This window comes from Oncorhynchus clarkii, chromosome 29, assembly GCF_045791955.1.
Source record: "Oncorhynchus clarkii lewisi isolate Uvic-CL-2024 chromosome 29, UVic_Ocla_1.0, whole genome shotgun sequence".
NCBI lineage: Eukaryota > Metazoa > Chordata > Actinopteri > Salmoniformes > Salmonidae > Oncorhynchus > Oncorhynchus clarkii.
In genome coordinates, this window is record NC_092175.1 from 26457044 (window position 1) to 26478691 (window position 21648).

Genomic DNA, 21648 nt, shown 5'->3' on the forward strand with positions numbered 1-21648 from the left:
GCATACAACCCTCCAACCAGACATGCTTTATCTACTAATTTGCTGGATGCAGAGTTCAAATGAAGGTCAAGCAAATAATAGAGACATCAGACTGTATTGCAATCATCTCTGATGGGTGGTCAAATGTTAGTGGGCAAGGAATAATTAACTACATCTCCACCTCTCAACCAGTATTCTACAAGAGCACAGACACCAGGGACCACAGACACACCGGTCTCTACATTGCAGATTAGCTGAAGGCAGTCATCAATGACCTTGAACCACAGAAAGTATTTGCACTGGTGACAGACAATGCTGCGAACATGAAGGCTGCTTGGTCTAAAGTTAAGTCCTATTCTCACATCACACCCATTGGCTGTGCTGCTCATGCATTGAATCTGCTCCTCAATGACGACATGGCACTGAAAACAATGGATACACTCTACAAGAGAGCCAAGGAAATGGTTAGGTATGTGAAGGGTCATCAAGTTGTAGTAGCAATCTACCTCACCAAGCAAAGTGAGAAGAATAAGAGCACCACATTGAAGCTGCCCAGCAACACCCATTGGGGTGGTGTTGTCATGTTTAACAGTCTCGGCAGGGTAGCCTAGTGGTTAGAGCGTTGGACTAGTAACCGGAAGGTTGCAAGTTCAAACCCCCGAGCTGACAAGGTACAAATCTGTCGTTCTGCCCCTGAACAGGCAGTTAACCCACTGTTCCTAGGCCGTCATTGAAAATAAGAATTTGTTCTTAACTGACTTGCCTAGTTAAATAAAGGTAAAATAAAAAATTTAAAAAAGTCTCCTGGAGGCGAAGAAGTCTCTCCAAGAAATGGCTAATCAGTCTGCTGATATGGACAGCCCCATCAAGAGGATCCTCCTGGATGATGTATTTGGGGCGAGAGAGGTAAAGCAGCCTGGAACTCCTGAAAAATAGCAGTAGCCATTGCACGGATTGAGGGAGACAATGCCATCCTGTCTGATGTTCAGACTCTACTTGCAGATGTAAGAGAAATCCGTATTGCCCTGCCCACTTCACTGTTGCTCCAAGCAGTTCTGAAATACATCAAAAAGTGTGAAGACTTCTGCCTGAAGCCCATACACTCCGCAGCGTACACGTTGGACCCCAAGTATGTTGGCAAAAGCATCCTGTCTGGTGCAGAGATCCACAAGGCCTATGGTGTCATCACTGCCATGTTTCACCACCTTGGCCTAGCTGAGGGCAAGGTTCTTAGCGGTCTGGTGAAGTATACTTCCAAGCAAGAGCTTTGGGATGGAACTGCAATATGGCTGTCGTGCCAATAAATCTGTTAGATTGTGAAGTTCGATTGTGTTATACCGTTAAATCAGAATAGAGAGAGCCCCATTGAAATAACTTGTCAATTTAGTTGCCACCCTAGGGTCCTGGATTACTTATATTTAGAACTTTTTATTATTCAATATGTCAAATAACGTCATACAGTGAAATGTGAAAAATATTGAGATTTAGGCCATATCCCCCAGCCCTAGTAGTAACTAACCTGATTCAGCTCATCAACCAGTTAATTATTAGAATCAGGTGTGCTAGAACCTACAGGACAGTAGCTCTGCAGCCACATGGTTGGGCTGCCCTGATGTAACACAACCACTGGTTTAGAGATTACAGCTTAATACTACTACTAGAAGCATGTATGTTCTATGAAATACACTGAGTGTACAAAACACTAGGAACACACGCTCTTTCCATGACATAGACCAACCAGGTGAATCCATGATCACTTATTGATGTCAACTTCAATAACCAACCAAAAAAATAAATTACAAATTTGCTAAATAAACTAACAGAACTGGTTTACCACAGTAAAATAACAAGGCTATATATGAGGTACCTGTAACAAGTCAACGTAAAGGGACGATGCATAGATAATAGAGTAGCAGCAGCATGTTTATGGTCAATATGCATGCGTGTTAGTGTCTGTAGTGTGTGTGTGTGGTTAGAGTCCAATGAGTGTTAATCAAAGCCTGTGCTAAAATAACAGGGTCAATGCAAATAGTCTGTAGCCATTTGATTAACTGTTCAGCAGTCTTATGGCTTGGGGGTAGAAGCTGTTAAGGAGTCTTTTGGTCCCAGACTTTGCTCTCTGGTACTGCTTGCCTTGCAGTAGCAGGGACACCAGTATATAACTTGGGTGGCTGGCGTCTTTGACCATTTTTAGGGCCTTCCTCTGACACTGCCTGGTACAGAGGTCCTGGATGGCAGGAAGCTCAGCCCCAGTGATGTACTGGGCCGTACACTACCCTCTGTAGCGCCTAGCTGAGCAGTTCCTATACCAAGCGGTGATGCAACAGGTCAGGATGCTCTCGATGGTACAGATGTACAACTTTTTGAGTGTGAGTTCCCATGCCAAATCTTTTCAGCCTCCTTTTGGAGGAATAGGCGTTGTCGTGCTCTCTTAACTGTTTTGGTGTGTTTGGACCATGATAGTTCCTTAGTGATGTGGACATCAAGGAAGTTGAAACTCTCGACCCGCTCTCTACAGCCTTGACTGTGTATGGGGGCGTAGTCGCCCTTTCCTGTAGTCCATTATCAGCTCCTTTGTCTTGCTCACATTGACCCGTGTTGAGGGTCAGTGTGGCAGATGTGCCTACCCTCACCACCTGGGGGCGACACATCAGGAAGTCCAATATCCAGTTCTAGAGGTTTAGTCCCAGGGTCCTTAGCTTAGTGATGAGCTTGGGGGGCACTATGGTGTTGAACGCAGAGCTGTAGTTAATGAACAGCATTCTAACGTAGGTGTTCCTTTTGTCTAGGTGGGAAAGGGCATTGTGGAGTGACCAGCCTTTCAAAGCATTTCATGGGTACAGATGTGAGTGCTATGGGGCGGTAGTAATTTACTATGGGGCGGTAGTAATTTACTATGGGGCGGTAGTAATTTACTATGGGGTGGTAGTAATTTACTATGGGGCGGTAGTGTGTTTCCTTGGCATTCTTGGGCCAGGGACTTTGGTGGACTCTTTGAAACATGTAGTTATTACAGACTGGGTCAGGAAGAGCTTGACAATGTCAGTGAAGACACTTACCAGCTGGTCAGCGAATGCTCTGAGTCCTAGTAGTCCATCTGGCCCTGCAGCCTTGTGAATGTTAACCTGTTTAAATGGCTTACTCGCATTGGCTATGGAGAGCGTGGTCACTCAGTCGTCTGGAACAGATGGTGCTCTCATGCATAGTTCAGTGTTGCTTGCCTTGATGCAAGCATAAAGCATTTAGCTTGTCTGGTAGGCTCCCGTCACTGGGCAGCTCGCGGCTGGTATTCTCTTTGTAATCCGTGATAGTTTGTATGGTATAAAGAACCATACATATCCGTCATGGTGTGTTTTCATGGCACACATTGGGCCCCTTGTTAAAAGTGGAGAAATGTTTGAATGCCACAGGATATCGGAACATCATTGTGAATCAGGTGCATTTTATGGCAGCAGTGTATCCATCTGCAAATATCTTTTTTTCAGGAGGATAATGCTCTGACACAAGTCTAGGATTGTCCAGGAATGATTCCACAAACATGACAGTGAATTCAGTTTTACTGCAGTGGCCTGCCCAGTCACCAGATCTTAATCCAATTGAGCATCTGTGGGATGAGAGAGAATAAACTATTCAGCGTAGAGATCCTCTACCAGCCAATTTGACACAACTGTGGGAAGCATTGGAGTCAACATCCCTGTGGAACGCCTTCGACACTTGTAGAGTCCATACCCTGACGATTTTGAGGCTGTTCCGAAGGCAAAAGTGGTGCATCTCAATATTAGGAAAGTGTTCCTAATGTTTTGTACTTGCAGTGTATATTTAAGCAATAAGGCCCAAGGTGTTGTGGTATATGGCCAATATACCACGGCTAAGGATACAGCCCACAAACACCTGATGTGCCTTATGTGGTTACCCACATAACTAGAGCAGTAAAAATAAATGTTTTCAGCCAATCAGCATTCAGGGCTTAAACCACCCACTTTTTAATGGCAATTAAATGTATTCTCAAATAGTATTTTCTCTGTTAAGCTGTGTGCACTGAATTGACATGCATGATTGTTGCTGACACGCCGAAGTTCAGGTGAAGAGAATTAAAAAGTCTTATCATGCGCACAATCGCAGAGCTCAACTCAAACAGTGGTGTGTAGCCTGTTGTAGCTGCTGTCAGTCATTCAAATCCTATACTTTAACATTCAGGTATGGATGCAACTTTCCAGTGCTCATATTTTTGCCATGTAATGTTATTAGAACAAAATCAGGAAACCCCATAGAATAGTTTAACTATTTACCTAGTTGCCTTGTGTGTTCCATGCCAGATAAATATTCCTTTTGAGGTGTATTCAAGTTGCAAGAGTCATAGGGTGGGTAACATGTTTTCTTACAGGCAGTCAATGCACATCAATTTTAATGCAAAAATACTTTGGAACGCTCTTTTGGCTTTTAGTAAAAAAATATATTAAAAAAATAGGGGGAGACAGTTTTCCATTGCTACCACTTTCTTAATTAGTCCTTCAATTGCACGAGTGGCATCATTTTACAAATTCAGTTACACCCGGTGTTTCAAGCATGATTTAGGTGCAGCTGCACAACAGTACAGTCATGGCCAAAAGTTTTGAGAATGACAAATATTCATTTTCAGTCTGCTGCCTCAGTTTGTATGATGGCAATTTGCATATACTCCAGAATGTTATGAAGTGATCAGATTAATTGCAAAGTCCCTCTTTGCCATGCAAATGACCTGAATCCCCCAAAAAACATTTCCACTGCATTTCAGCACTGCCACAAAAGGACCAGCTGACATGTCATTGATTCTCTCGTTAACACAGGTTTGAGTGTTGACGAGGTAAGGCTGGCGATCACTCTGTCATGCTGATTGAGTTTGAATAACAGACTGGAAGCTTCGAAAGGAGGGTGGTATTTGGAATCATTGTTCTTCCTCTGTCAACCATGGTTACCTGCAAGGAAACACGTGCCGTCATTGCTTTGCACAAAAAGGGCTTCACAGGCAAGGATATTGCTGCCAGTGAGATTGCACCTAAATCAACCATTTATCAGATCATCAAGAACTTCAAGGAGAGCAGTTCAATTGTTGTGAAGAAGGCTTCAGGGCGCCCAAGAAAGTCCAGCAAGTGCCAGGACCTTCTCCTAACGTTGATTCAGCTGCGGGATCGGGGCACCACCTGTACGGTGCTTGTTCAGGAATGGCAGCAGGCAGGTGTGAGTGCATCTGCACGCAAAGTTAGGCAAAGACTTTTGGAGGATGGCTTTGTGTCAAGAAGGGTAGCAAAGAAGCAACTTCTCTCCAGGAAAAACATCAGGGACAGACGGATATTCTGCAAAATGTACAGGGATTGGGCTGCTGAGGACTGGGGTAAAGTCATTTTCTCTGATGAATTCCCTTTCCGATTGTTTGGGGCATCTAGAAAAAAGCTTGTCCGGAGAAGACAAGGTGAGCGCAACCATCAGTCCTGTTTCATGCCAACAGTGAAGCATCCTGAGACCATTCATGTGTGGGGTTGCTTCTCAGCCAAAGGGAGCTGGCTCACTCACAATTTTGCCTAGGAACACAGTCATGAATAAAGAATGGTACCAACACATCCAGGAACAGTTTGCTGACGAACAATGCCTTTTCCAGCATGATGGAGCACCTTGCCATAAGGCAAAACTAAGTGACTCGGAACAAAACATCAATATTTTGGGTTCATGGCCAGGAAACTCCCCAGACCTTAATCCCATTGAGAACTTGTGGTCAATCCTCGAGGCGGGTGGACAAACAAAAACCCACAAATTCTGACAAACTCCAAGCATTGATTATGCAATAATGGGCTGCCATCAGTCAGGATGTGGCCCAGAAGTTAATTGACAGCATGCCAGGGCGGATTGCAGAGGTCTTGAAAAAGAAGGGTCAACACTGCAAATATTGACTCTTTGCTTCATGGGACTTCATGTAATTGTCAATAAAAGCATTTGACACTTAAATGCTTGTAATTATACTTCAGTATTCCACAGTAACATCTGACAAAAATATCTAAAGACACTGAAGCAGCAAACTTTGTGGAAATTAATATTTGCGTCATTCTCAACTTTTGGCCACGGCTGTAGTAGCTCTTTTTGGTGAATGTTAGGAACCGAATCGCATATGTGAAAGAGCCTTTCATTTGGCTCCTTGATTTGCATGCTATTTCTATTGCTTTTTGGGCTCCAGACGTCGATTTACCTGCAGAATAATTATAAAAGTGCTCTCTGAAGATGGTAATTCCTCAGTGCAGGAGCAATATAGTGAGGAGAGCGCCTCATTCTAGTCCACGCACTTTTCTTCAGTCCATACATTATTTTTGTGGGTCTTTTGCAGGCCATCTAATCTGGTCAGGTAATAATGTATTTGAACTCACGTTTCATAATCTGACATGGTTAGGCAATATTCAAGGCTTTAAATTAGATATACAATTTTTTTCTTAGTGGTTTTAGGTCAATTTTCTAAGCATTACTGAGTAAAGAGCTGTTTGGGAGCCAAGTGTACGGCTCTTTTTTTAGCCAAATGGTCCTTCTCACAGAAAAGACTCGGAATGCCCATCGCTACGTAACACTGCTCAAAGGGGACAATGGAATCTTAAAAGGGCAATGCCGTGCTTTGTAATAAAAACATAACAATAATGAGTAATTATGTATATCTATGATTGAATAATTATTAAAAATAATAACTTTCAGGCTTGACAAACCCTGTGTTTCAGCCTATGTAACATTTTGTAGTCACTTTGATTCATCGGTTGGGCTGCAGGTGAGTATGCATATTGCTAATAGCACATCTGACAATAGACTATGCCTCATTCAGCTCACTGAGGGCTTGATGATTGGTTTACAAGTTCAGACGTGCTTGTCCATGGTTACATTACAAATGTGTAATGTTGGGGGTGCTCGGGGACCAGGGTTGGGAAACACTGGGCTTTATGCATGGTCCAATATGTTAAAATATACTTTAAAAATATATTTATACATTTTCAGATATAACAAAAACAGTACAACCCCTCATTCTCCCATTCATCCCCTCCCTCCAAACCACCCACCAAGGCATCTATAAAAGTACGTTAAGTAAGAAAGAGAACCTGAAACAAACAGTCATGAAAACAAAAACATTATTAGGAGCACAAATGGCCAGTAGAACAGACATGACTGCTTACCAAACTATGCAAGTTACACTAAGTAAAAGACAGGCTCGCCACGTGTTGTATTAATGGGGACCCAGGTTAAGTCTAACTTTGGTCGGGACCCAAGCACAATGTACCTAACCTTCTCTAGAGGCAGAGATCACATCACCTCCTTAACCCACTGCTTAAAGGAGGGCAGACTTCCAGTGAAAGAGGACAAGGCGGCGAGCTAGCAGCGAGGCAAATTCTATCGCATATGTCTGATGCATGGTAGCACTATGGTCTGGGGGAAGTACCCCAAAAATGGCAGTGACCAGGTTGGGGCTAACAGTTGTATTACACATGTGAGAGTGCCTCAAATGGGGTCCCAGATGCCACTCAAAGATTAGATTGGCATGACCAAAACATGTCCCACAGTTGCTGGACTCAGGCGGCATCTCAAGCACTTGGTCAACATTTGAGTATATTTTTGCCAATCTGTCATTTGACTAATGGAGACGGTGCAAAACCTTAAACTGAATAAGCCCATACCTTATCCACAATTATGTGTGGATACGCCTAACACTTTGTTGCCATATATCATTGGGTAGCTCGTCACCTATGTCTTGCTCCCATGCAGATGTTGTATTTGCAAAGGAAGGCAGATTAATGTTCTGTATTATGTCGTATAATCTGGAGATTGTGCCCATCAGATAAAGGTTAAGATCTAAGCACCTCTCGACTGGACACTTAGTAAGCTCAAGTGGAAATGAAGGGACCTGTTTTTGGGCAAAGCTGCGAGTTTGCAGGTATCTAAAAAAAGTGTGTATTGGGAATATTATGGTCAACCCTCAGAGTATGGAATGAGATTAATGTGTTATCAACAAATAGGTCACACAACACCACACCGTTCCTATGCCAAAACTGGAATTCCGTGTCAATCTGTGACGCTGGGATTAGATGTTAATGGGGAGAAGCCGCTCGCTTGTTTAAGGCTAAAGTGACTTTGGGAATTGGGACCAGATTTGAAGGGAGTTCTTAACAGTGGGGTTCAAAACATGGGTGCCAAGATTCATGGGCATTGGGGAGCACAGGAGCGCACACATTTAGATGTATTTGCTCACCGGTAGTATTATAAAAGTATTGGGAAGGTCCAGCCTGCCTATTGGCTTAGGTCTCTAGATATACCTTTCTCATTTGTGGATTTGACTTATTCCAAATGAAGTTGGAAATGTAGCTGTCTAGTTGTTTGAACATCAACTTTGTCAGAAAAATATGAATCTGGAATAATTACAAAAACCTAGGTAGTTGTCATTTTAACATAATTAATGCGACATGTTAATGAAATGGAAGAGACTACCACCTTATGAAATCCTGCTTAGTGCGCTCCAGGAGTGTTTTGAAGTTATGTTTAAACAGAGCCTTTAACCTCTTACAGCTACCCCCCTACTTTTTTCTATTTCCACCTGAAGACATACCCAAATCTAACAGCCTGTAGCTCAGGCCCAGGACCAAGGATATGCATATTCTTGGTTTCATTTAAAAGAAAACACTCTGAAGTTTGTGTGAATTAAATGTAGGACAATATAACACAATAGATCTGGTTTAGATAAAATGTATGTTTTTTTCATTGTATTTTCATTTTTGTTGTATCATCTTTAAAATGAACAAGACAAAACAAACATTCAGATAGGATGATGGGGACAATTCCGGTGAAAAACATGAGGGCAACGGTACTTGTGCAACTTTTCAGAATGATCACTTCCAAAATGAGTGTGCTACATGACATTTATCATGAAGTCACCCAGGTGTCCCACACAAGTAGCCCAAATGTACCCAAGTGGCCAAATTGGTGAAGTTATACATTTTGAATGGAATAACTATATACAAAATACCAAAATGGTATTCTAACACACCCCCCCCAAAAAATGGAGAAAAAGTATATATACATTTACAAAATAACACTTTCAATATTTGGAAGACCCTCAGTCCTCTACACAATATTGTGCTGCTGTTGCCAGGTGCCATAGCAGTATCTTTCTGCTGTAAAGCAGAGGGTCACCAAGCATGTGGTGCAAGTGATGGGGGACTTCATTTTGCAAAGAACACAGCGACGCCTCCATGCTGTGCCCTTTTGGCCCTGAGGCACATCCATGCCTGCAGAAATAAATTTGGGCAGATGAACACCACTTGTGGCAGGAGCTGGATGAACCAGCTTCAGTGGGGGATGGACACCTTGGCACTGGGGGCTCCCATTCGGAGTCAGTGTCACTGTGAAAGAAAATGTTCAGTTAGAATAGTTTCACATATGAGCCCTGTATTATTTTTATATATATATATATATATATATAAGAGAGAGAGCGAGTGTACAGGGAACATACGGTTGAATATATTATTATAGACCTGCTAGATCTACTGTCTTTATTATGTTACAACAGACCAGCTGTATCTACTGTCTCAATTTCACTTTGGCCATTGTTGTGGGCCTGCCCTCCCCTCAACAGCCTCAAATAGGCTATTTCATGTGGGGGTGGGGCGGCATACACGCATCTCACATTTCATTACATTACATTTTTATATATTGCTACTATAAAAAAAAAATTTATCACAAAAAATATTTTTGCTATTAATTTCAAACAACGGTATTAGCATGAGAAGAACTTACCAGTCCAAACGATGTCCTCTCCGTTCAAAAAATATTCCTCCATTTGGGAATCGCTAAATTAATCGTCCTCCAACAATCTGTCTCACTTTCCCGATCAATTTCTTCTAAAATTGTGTGTACATCTGTATATCTAGACTTAGATTTCCCTGACTTAGTCGCCATACTGATTTGATATATAAACAGCGGAAGATGCGCTTTACCAAAACAACGCTGTGCGTAACATGCGTGGCTCCTTCCGGTATGAATCTTAAATGGCGAATGACCCTCTTTACGCCGGAGTTTACTACATGGGTTGGTCTTCCAACACATAAACATTACATATTGCCGTTTACCTCAGCTCATTGGCTATCTACCCAGCTAGATTTCAAGACGATCAGTGGTCATTGGGTTAAAATACAGTCAATCAACGAAACAGCCGTCATATCATTGGTGCACAACGATGTCATTACTTGTCATCTTCAAATCGGTTTCTTTCAGTCAATACGAAATGACCCATCAGGTTTGGTTGTGTTACAAACAAACCAGTTGATTACAATGAAACCAAACATGACTGGAAAAGTCACGTTTAGTGTGTGTATTCACATCGAATGTGTCGTCGAAAATGGAATGAGACGGAATTCACGACACAAAATGTTTCGTGTTAGGCTATATAAATGGATTTTATCAAACAAAAGACCATTCATTGTGTAACAATGAGCATTGGGATTGCAAACAGAGGAAGATCGTCAAAGGTAAACTTTTTTATTGCAGTTTGATTTTGTTACTCCTGTGCTGGTTAAATAGTTGTTTTTTATAGGGCTCTATCCTCAGATAATCACATCGTATTCTTTCACAGTAAATCCTTTTTAAATCTGACAACACAGTTGGATTAGCAAGATTCTAGGCTTTCAAAACATGTGAGACACTTGTATTTTCATGAATGTTTAATATGACTATTTATGTAGCGATCACTGTATGTTGTTGAATTTCATCCCGCTAACGGGTTCGGTGCGCAGAGAGGTTAAATGAGCGTGTGACCTTTATCCCCCAATAAGTAAAGACCTGATGCTTCACCTTAAATGGGAAATTGGCATACCTAATTCTTCTGCTAACTGATTAATGGGGAGGATCATGCTTTTTGTTAGGTTTAACTTATAACCAGAGAATGTCCCAAAACCTTGTAACATGTCCAAGAGAGAGGGTATAGACTCCACCATTTTAGAGATGTATTAAAGAAGATCGTCTGCCACTTAATATTCCCTTAATCCTCTGCTCCGCCCACAGGGCGATAGCAAGAGGCCAATAGCCATATCAAATAGGAAAGGGGATAAACAGCAACCCTGCGTGGTCCTTCTGTGGAGAGGGAAGTAGCTGGACATAACGTTGTTGGTGCGGACAGAAGCCACTGGGGATGAGTACAAAATCTTAATCCAGGAAAGGAATGATGGGCCAAACCCAAATCTCTCTAGTACTGTAAATAGATATTCCCACTCAACCCGGTCGAAAGCCTTTTCAGCATCAAGCGAGATGACAACTCTGGCTGTAGTGTTGAGTGGGCAGAATAAAGAGCATTAAATAGCCGGCTCATATTATAGAAAGATTGCTTACCTGAGATAAATCCGCTTTGGTCAGAGTTAATTATATTAGGCATTAGTCTCTAAACGGCGCGAGAGGACCTTTAGTGAGAATTTATAATCGCAGCACAAAAGGCTTATAGGGCGGTATGAGCCATAGTCTAGGGGATTCTTGTCTTTTTTTAATAAGCAAAACTGAAATAGTCACCTGGGTAAGTGTCTGTGGCAGTTTCTGACTAGAAAGGATTTCATTGTACATTGAGCTGAGGATGGGGGATAATTTAGAGGAGAATGTTTTATAAAATGCAATAGGGAAGCCATCAGGCCCAGGGCTTTTACCGCTCTGAATGGACTGGATTGCCATAGTAGCTTCATCACTTATTGAGGCATCCATGTTGGTTTGTTCATCTGAATTGCGACAGGGGATGTCCAGATTGTCTGTCTAGAAATGCATACGTACGAGATGTCATGAAGAGCCGAGTAAAGGGCAGAATAGAATTGCTTCAATTTATTGTTTATTTCTTTGGGATTGGTAGAAGTGAAATCTGTTGCAATACAGATTTCAGTTATGGTGCTGCTAGCAGCGGATTGTCAAAGCTGGTGAGAACAACTTGCCAGCTTTCTCTCCGTGTTCATCAAATTTTTGTCTCAACTTAAACAGAAGCTGCTCCGTTTGTTTGGTGGAAAGATGGTCAAATTCCGATTTGATGTAGCAGTCTCTCTTTGTAGAGTTCAGGAGTCAAGAGAAGAGGCATATCTGTTGTCCACATCTAGAATGAATTGAGATAGCTCCGATAAGCGTTTGGTGCCATACACTGTGTATGAAATTATTTGGCCCCTTAGATAGGCTTTTAACGACTCCCACACAGTAGAGTGAGACACGTCAGGGGTGCAGTTGATCTGTAAAAAGACATCAATGTGAGTTGATATGTATTTTTTTTAAAGGCACTACAGGATAGTAGTAGTGGGTCAAGTCCCCACGCGCATTGTGACACAGTACTGTCTGGAATGCGGATATCTAGCTGAACAGGGCTATGGTCTGAGATGACAATGCTGTGATATTGACTATTAGCTACAAAAGGAAGAATTCTATTGTCTAGCAGGAAAAGTCAATCCTAGAGTATGAGGGGTGGACTGGAGAGGGAAAAAGGATGACTGTTTAGCAGTGTGATTGATCCTCCTCCATGGATCAGACAAATTATAGGATTCTAGAAATGAGTTGATTACTGTACCTGATTTTGAAATTACATTGTTGGGCTTCGGTCTGGATCTGTCTCGACTTGGATGCAATACACAATTGAAGTCTCCGCCCAATTTCAAATGATGAGAGTTAAGGTTGGGAAAAGTTGCGTTGAGGTCAGAGAAATTGAGCATCCCAATTAGGACCATAGAGGTTAGCCAGAATAACATGTGCTAAACAATTTCCCCATCACTATAATATATCTGCCATTAGTATCTGAAATTACTTTGGAGGAGACAAACTGGTTGCCTTTCCCGATAAGGATGGCTTCCCCTGTGGCCTTAGCACCAAAGTTGGAGTGAAATATTTGGTCTACCCATCCTCTTTAGTTTATCATGGTCGCTGGACCGGAAATAAACTGTCTGGATTTAAGGACTTAAGATGAGCATACACTCGGACTACACTTGACCACATGGTTAATTCCTTTCACGTTCCAGCTGATAAAGCATGTGGAGCCTAGAGTATGTGAGGCATTGCCTAGTAATCAGAAATTAATGTTAGTACGATCATATGACCAATGTGCTGAAAGGTCAGAGTAATAAAATATAAAGAAAATAAAAAAACGGCTTAAAACAACAAAATACCCAGAAAACCTTGGACCCCTATGCTGGTCTTCCTCCTTTTGGAAGGCTGCATCTACCTCTCCTAGACTAGAGCAAAATGCTACCATGTAAAACTGAACCTCAGTAGAGCTCAATCCAGGGCAAACATAATCAAGTTTACGCCTAGGAAAGGGGATTCTGGAGGCAACCACCTCAGCCATCCAAGGTATCTTATGCAATATGCATATTTGAAGGATAGTAAAGCAATATATAAAAAAGGGAGTTGTAGGTATATGTATTAAACACGCTCACAGTGTGTTAGTAGGGTACCCTATTAAGGCATGGAAAGAGAGCTCAGTGGCTAGCCTTAGGTAGCGACTAGGCTAATTATTACCGCTCCACCTAGCACCGTCGCTGTACAGCCGCAACTAGTTGATGAAAGCTAATTGTGCCATGTACTGTAAATAAAATAGTATTCAAACTATATTGTCCTTGTGAGAACATGTCACCATATACATACCATCATTGTTTATAATGTTATGTTACTGGATTAATAATTGTCATTTTTGGCAGCAGAGTGGAGGCACGTTTCAATCAAGATATAAATTCACTAGTTGGTCCGTGGTTGCGTTAGCACGGCTAGTGCAGGGTCACAGTATGAGCCCACAATGGCTAGTTAGTATTATGTTGCCTGTCCTCCTGTGGGTGTTGGTGTGTAACAATGTATTATTTGGCCTTGGTTGGGTCTAAGAATGTCTTCTGCTTGCTGGAGGGAGTAGTGATCTTCAGGACAGCTGGTAAAGAATGCCGAACTTGGTGTCCAGACAGCGGTGTAGGAGCCCCCTCACCTCGTTGAAGGCTGACCTCTTCTTTGTGACTGCCGCCGTGTAGTCCGGGTAAATGCCAACATTCTGTCTAAAGTGCGTGATGGGAGCCGCTCGCGCCGCCTTACAGAAAACGTCTCCTGAAGGTAGTGGAATTTAACTACTATGGGTCTGGGCGGTTCCCCATTCTTTGGTGCGGACTGTATGCTTCTGTGCGCACGGTCAAGGGTGGGGGCATAATCGAGGCCTAGAATTTCCTGTAGCAGTTTAGCTATGGACAGGGTTAGGCCACATTCCGCCTACGGTCTCGAGTCCCTCTCCCAGCCGAAAATGCGACCGTTCCCCTGGCGCTCTGTTCTCGGGGTCCTCAATCTTGGAAGTGAGTTAGATGACATCTGATGATAGCCGGGTGACTTGTTCTTTCAGTGTCACCACTATGTTGGAGTAAGTATTTGCGCCATCTTCCAGGCTATTCAGACGGGTGTCATGTCTCACCAGGTCTTCGTTAACGGAGTCAGTCTTTATGTTGACCTCGTGGTGAGAATAGCTATTTGTGTGGATAGGTCAGTGGATAATGACTTCACCTTAGCCAGCACAGTCCGATTTAATGATATAGCTGCCATTACCATGGCTTGGTCAGGGGGATCAAAGTCTGTTTCAGGTGAGCCTGAGACTTGAGCAGAGGCCTGCTCCTTTGTGGCCTGTGGCCTTTGTTGTCTCGACATTTTACGATTTAAAAGGCCAACATTTTCTGGGGGAAAAAATATATTAAATTGGGTTCCAAATGAATTAATTCCAAATTAAATGTTACAAAATGAACACAAGGGAGGTGTTGGTCAAGTATTAATAGTAATTTGTTCGCCCTGGATCGGAACACTGAGAAAACACGTCTTCACATGTTGCTGCTCACCAGCGCCCCTGTTCAAATCATTTTTAGGTAAATTTTTTTCCCCCAATATGTTTTGGGGCATTTAAGAGTTCACCAGGACTGAGCTTCTCAGTCCCCCCCCCCCCCCCCCCCCCTAAGCAAGGTGACTGGAATTGTCCAAACTCGCAGTTTAATACATGTACAAATGATCCTCTTTCCATGAAAGTGTAATGGTCATGACTTTCTTACATTAAAGGGGAGGTTAACGCTTTCCCTTTTTTTTGCACTTTAACCCCTGGAATTTTGACTGGAGTTTTTCTGACCTGTCTCTGTTCCCTCTAGGCCTGCTGACTGCCACTGTGGCCTCCAGGATCCACCGTGCGGCTCAGCCTGCCCTGCTCTACCTGGTGCCCTTCACCCTGCTGCCTCTACTCACCATGGCCTACCTGAAGGTACATATTGGGAGGCTTGATAAGGGGGAGAGGGGTGTGATGGGCTGGGAGATATGGAGTCAGTCATAAGTAGGTTATGAGATCAGTCAAAATGGCAGGACTGCTGGGGAATCATTTTATATGACTCAAGTGTTTTGTGTAAATGTGTTTTGACTGAATGCTGACCCAGAGGGACTGAGACGAGACTGAGATGAACCGATAGAAGCAGTGTTAAGTGGTAGAGGAGGCCTAGAGGAGTAATCCAGGATCTAGGCAGATGGGATACCAGGCCAGGGACCCAGAGGTAATGGATGAGGGCATAAGTGGATGTAGAGTGTATTATTAGGGATGCCACAGAGCACTCCGTTATGCGGACAGAGCATTTTTTAAATCTAAATGGTTAAATTAGTGATGTCATTGTTGCAGTATTTTGTGAGTGGGCAACATCTACTATCATCATAAATTGACATCTATAATTATTTTGCCGTATTTTATATTGCGCAAATTTCCCTAATTGGTTTTGATCCATTGATTTTATTCACACGTGCCGGGCTTGTGCTGAAACGGAGTTAATGCAATTGTGACTGTTGATATCTTATGCTGTGTCGCGGTTCGTTTAAGTTAACCAACAGAAAAAGTGTTCCGCTCCCCTTTTCGGGATGGCAGCCTACCAAAATCAAAACAATCCACCATTCCAATATATAGAAATGAGCCTTCTACAAGTTCTCATCTAACCAACCATGTATAGGTTATTCCAAGTTTCCATGTGGCCTTTTGAATAGTGTTATTTTAAACCGAGCTACACCCCAAACGTTTGCTCCCGGTTCTATTGATTTTACCCTGATATCCATGCAAGTTATTTACAAGAAAAGTGTTGTTACAGTTGGCGTTCCTCTTCCATCAAAATGCATCACTTGTGGTTTTGGTAATCCGTTTCTGCTGCGATCTCATCGTCAAAAATAAGAACTTCTCTGATACAAAGACTGTTCTGCCGAGTTATTTGAGGAAAGTTCCACACCACTTTCTCTGTTGGGTATCTTACCTAGTTATTTTCAGATCTCATTTAGCTTTTTTGTAGCTTTGGCAACTGTGTTTTATTCCAGTTCGCTCTAAGGCTTCCACCCTTGGCTGCAACCCTTGTAATTTAGTGTACCCTGCGCACACAACCCATGTGGAATTCCTGGTCTCTGGCAGAGTTTGGAACTGCCAATCGGCAGTCAATAACGTTGAGTTCATCTCAGCCTTTGCTGCCCTTCAGTCCCTAGTCCCATGGATCACCCCTGAGAAAACTGCTACTCCAGCTGCTCTCTTGATCTGACAACGTTTTCTATCATAGTCGGAGAGCATCTGGTCGTCGCGGTGGTGGCACAGGGCTACTCAAGTGGAGATTCTCTTTTCACCCTCAGTCACCTGTAGCTCCTCATTTGAATTATATGCCATCACTGTCACTTGTCCACTCAAGCTTAACATTGTCATCTATCGCCAACCAGGTGCCCTTGGCGAGTTCCTCAATGAGCTTGATAACTTGATAAGCTCATTTCCTGACGATGGCTCATTGCTCTTCGTACTGGGTGACTTCAACCTCCCGAAATCGGCATTCAACTAATTTTTCCAACTCTTTCTTTCCACGTGCCTCTTTTGACCTCACCCTTTCCCAGTCCCCACTCACAAGGCAGGCAATCCACTTGACCTCTCTTTACTAGAGACTGTTCGCCTACTAATCTTCCTGCAACCCCCCTCCCGATCGCTGATCACAACTTTGTTTTCCTTAGTTTGAACAGGACGTGCAACCTCATCTCCCCCTCTCTCACAATTGATTTCAATGTGATGTCAATATGAGGGATCAGCAAATAAGTGTTGCGTTTCTCTTTCCGCTTTGGCGACCCCCAAATCAAAATGCATCACTCCAAATGTAGCTGGCTGTCTTCTGCAAGTTGCTCACTAACCATATCTAACTTTATTTCCTTTGGTCCCCCCTAATCGATATCAGTGATTTTATTACCATGACAGGGATTTTGGTGCGTCTGCCGTTTACAAGGTGCTTGTTTAAAAAATAAAAATAAAAGTAATATAGCAACTATTATTGCACATTGAGAGTATTGTGTACATAATACATTTTATATTTTCAATATTTACCAGACTGTTTCTGCATATTGGTTATTGATTTGGACACTTTGAAACTTTGTTTTGACATTGGGCTATTTATCAAAATGTCTTCTCAACAGGAAACGGCGACAGCAATATTTTCCACTTAAGTGTTAGGAATATAAATTCAACTTTCAACATTCATTTCCAATGGTATTGTACTTAATCAGGTAAAAACTGCTTAATGAGTCCAAAAATTTTACACTAGAAATCACTAAAATTGGTTTGCCCTGCCTAATATGATGTGGTAAGGAATCCTCCATGCCAGTGGGTCTAACACGTTTGACGCACCACTGTTAGTGGGCCTCTAGGTAATATCTGTGGGTGAGGATAGGAGTGGTGTGATACTAAATGAGAGACCAGTACTAACAGGGAAGCTAACCCTGTGGTGTGTCCTACAGGGAGACCTGCGGCGTATGTGGTCAGAGCCTTTCCACACGAAGGCCAGCAGCTCCCGCTTCCTGGAGGTATGATGCACCCTGGGAACACACAGCCAGCGTGGGCAGGACCAGGGACACCTACCCCCTGCCCTGAGAGAAAGGGAGTGAAAGGGAGAGCGCACACTGAAGAGAGGCCTCGTCCTCATCACTAGTTCATTCTTTCCACCCATCCTCTGAGCAGCAGACCTCACATATGGACACCAGTGTATGGACCTCATTGCCAGACACAACTCCTCATTGCTTCCTGTTTTCCTCTCTCTCTTTCCTACTTTTCCTTCCCTCATCCACCTCCCTTGCCATGGCTCATTTCATTTTGTCAGGCCTCTCCCTCTCTCCTTTTGCTCTTGGTCTTTCTGTTTTACTACCGCCCCTCTCATCTGTGTATCTCCCCGACTCTGCTGGACTCCAAGGTCAGGCGTCCCCCTATATGGACTACTGGGTGTGGGATGTGACTGAGGCTTTTTTTAGCATCTTCATTACAATTATTGTTATTATTCTGGAATGATTTGGAATGAACTGCGGAGGAGGATAGGAGAGTAGGCAGAACTGCTGCTGCCACTAGGCAGGAAAATGACATCCGTGCACAGGACCAGCAGCCTATCGGAGAGAGAGAGAAGGAACAGCAACGGTTCATCAGTCGCTCCCTCCATCTGTTTCTCTGTCCTCCATACCCCCTCTGTCCCCTGAACACCTCTCCTCTTTATCCTCAACATCCTCCCCCTCTCTAACAAACTCCCACCTTCCGTCATTCGCTGCCCCATCCCAGATACAGGTATTTTATTTAGAAAAGATTTTATTCTTGGCATATACAGAAATGATGCATTATAAATTGTGAATGTGTCCCTACTATTGCGGGGGGAAGCATCTCTCTTTGTATATATATGTGTACACAAGTATTTGGGTATCATGTTGTGTGACTGTGTGTGTGTGTGAGCGAGAGCGCATAGTATGTGAGACTGTGTTATTTCATTATTATGAACAATTGAATTATGTTTTGGATCCAGGACAGGTATAAAAGACCTTGACAATGAGAACTTGTGGAGTGACATTTGGGGGTTGATGGGACATGGGCAGGTCTGACTTGGACCACAGCTCGGTTCTGTAAGGCTAGGAGTGGTTTACTTGTGAACAAATTTCCTCCAACAAGTGACAGAATGGACATTGGGAAAAACCAAGTTAACCCTCCACTTGCCGTTGGCTGTACCTGGAGGTGTGTGTGTGTGTGTGTGCCTGGTCGTTTAGAATAACCTCTATAAAGTCTGTAATGGACCTTGAGGGAGGAAATCTCTATGCCCTTCTGAGGGATTTATCTTAATAAAGGATTGTAATCAATGGACCCTGAGGTTAAAACTAACCCATAGCTAGGTTTTTACTGTCAAAGGTTGGGTATCCCAACGGTTTTTGGATTGTCATTCCTCTCACAGTTTTGTGGTGTTTGTCAGTTAGATCAGCCCCCCCCCCCAAACCCCACAGGTGCATGTTTTGATTTTGTTCCCCTAGCACAACACAGCTGATTTTAAATCATCAAAGCTTGATGATGAGTTGGTTATTAGAATCAGCTCTAGTGCTAGGGCAAAAAACAAAATGTGCACCCAGAGGGGCCCCAGGACAAACTTTGGAAATCCTGAGTTAGATCATAGCTTAAACAATACTGGAATTACAGTGTGTGTGTGAAAGTGTTTGTGAAAGCGAGACAGTCGGACGAAGAGAGAGACTTGAATGGAAAATGCAGTTTACTGGCTTCCTGTCTTGAGTTTTCTTTTTTACCTGTTTTTTATGTTTGTTCTCTGGCCTTGCATGTCAAGTGTACAGTGTGTGTCATTCCTCAGACTGCAACAACAGACTGCTGGCCCCAACCAATGCACTAAGCCTTGCCAGCAAGGCTGCAGAGAGGAAAGTTACATGGACAAAGGCCAGGGAGTCGGGAGGACTGAACAGTTCTGACTGAACAGTTCTGACTAAACAGGCCACCTGGCTGATAAACATTATTATTTTTTTTTTTACTTTACACTTAGCCCCGATTTCACTCTAGCTGATCATTACCTGGACATTGTCTGGCTATGGGACAGACCACTGTCGGACAGCCTGAACATAAATGGACATGTAACCACAACCCCATTCCTGTCCCCTCTGCCTCTTTATGGACTTGGCAAAGAAAACTGATGATGATCATAGTGATGAATAATTGAAGAAGAAAAAAAATAGATGTTTTCATTTTTTATGGAAGATGGCTTTCTATTTATCTCCTTGTTTGAGTTTTTTTTTTTCTTAGTGCTGTAGCTTTAGGTTTTCCATCTTATACTTTTCTTTCCTCCCTTGCAGCAGAGGGCTTTATAGCTGAAATGGATTCTATCATTTAAAAAAAAAAAAAGTTGAATAAATTTAAGAGCTGTTTAGTGAAACATGAATCCTAATGAGCTGAATCTAAAACATTTTGTCTCCTTTAACCCCCTCTCTGCTCCCTGTTCCTCTCCCCCCTTTCCCTCCATTCAGTCAGGATTCTGCTGTAAATAAAACATAATTCTAACTATACGGCTCCTGTGTCCATCTCTTATTTTATTTATCTGTTAACTTTAGGGGGAGAAAGTTGGAGAGCTTTTGATAGATTACTTTCTTCCACACTAGCTCCTGTATTGGGCAAAGGGGATCATGTTTGATTATTCAGTCATACGCTGTGATGTTACTGGTGGTTTATATTAATATGTTTTTGTATGAGGAATAGATGTTGAAATGTGTTCTCATGAGAAAATATGAGCAAATGCCCTTATGTTAAAGATATGCTGTAATTCCAAGATGTACCACTGGACAGCGACACAGTCCAAGTCAGATACCTGTGGCATAGTGAAAAATGAAAATCTAGACATGCGCAAGCCCGATATGAATAGCTCCCTCATACACACAGCATGTGAATTACAACAAATGATGTATATGCTTCACAGAATTTGCTTGGGCTCCCACAAAAGCGCATTAGTTTGAGATGGTGGCCCTTTCATTTCTAACCCCCCCCCCCCCCCTCCCAAAAAGGTTTTCTGATATTTTCACTTTGAACACTGCAGAACTTGTCTGGTGAAATGGGTGTTCTGGGTTGTACCAGGTGATTTGTATGTGTCCCATGATCTGAAAGGCTTTCCCTTTTAAGAAGCTGTAAGGTACAGTATGTTTATTTTAAAAAATTACCCCTGAAGGATCATCTGACAGAATTGGTGAGTATCATTCTATTTTCTAAAGATGCTTTTCCGCTCTTTCATTCTCTAGTCTAGGTCCACCAGAGAATCTGTTGCATGTCAAAGGATTGATGGAAGCTCTAGCATGGAGGAGCCTTAAGCTTCTGTGGGAAAATGGCTGCCTAGTCGCACCAAAGATGCTGAGTAAGGGATTTATAGAGCACAGAGTGAAAGGCCACTGGACCAGAGTTGCGATGGGTGGCAAAACCGCTGAGTCACCACTGTTCCGGTTACACTTGTCTACCTAAATGGGAAAGTTGCAATTTGTCTATAGAAAATCTGTTTGTAAATGAATTTGGCCAAGATCTGAATATGATTGTGGTGGGCAGTGTGCACATTGAGGTTGAATTAACCGAAGACACGTCTATCATTACAGTCCCCTGGCTGAAATGTAAAGCTAAATATTTGTTACTGAAACCACAGCCAATCTGCCCACTTCTGACAGAGTTACTACAAAGGCTATCACACCTAGTGAATTTGGTGAAGAATTCTGTACCATTTGACAGAGGTAGAGGGAGTAGGCTACTGGTGGGAGAGAGACCATATTGAAAGAGTGAGATGTGGTGGTAGGGGGCAGGGAGGGAGAGGGCTTCCAGGACATTGGGGGTGGGGA

General features: G+C 42.8%; 1 protein-coding gene across 4 annotated transcripts in view; it reads left to right on the forward strand.

The window, feature by feature from the left end:
* The window catches only part of LOC139388068 (signal peptide peptidase-like 3), a 43531-nt gene extending 23190 nt beyond the window's left edge, over positions 1-20341 (forward strand). For all 4 annotated transcript variants that reach the window (XM_071134588.1, XM_071134590.1, XM_071134587.1 and 1 more), the window contains exons 10-11: positions 15138-15247; positions 17773-20341. In XM_071134588.1, coding sequence (XP_070990689.1) covers positions 15138-15247; positions 17773-17844 — 182 coding nt within the window. In that variant the 3' untranslated portion in view covers positions 17845-20341. The remainder of the gene's footprint in view (positions 1-15137; positions 15248-17772) is intronic.
* The last annotated feature ends 1307 nt before the right edge of the window (positions 20342-21648 follow it).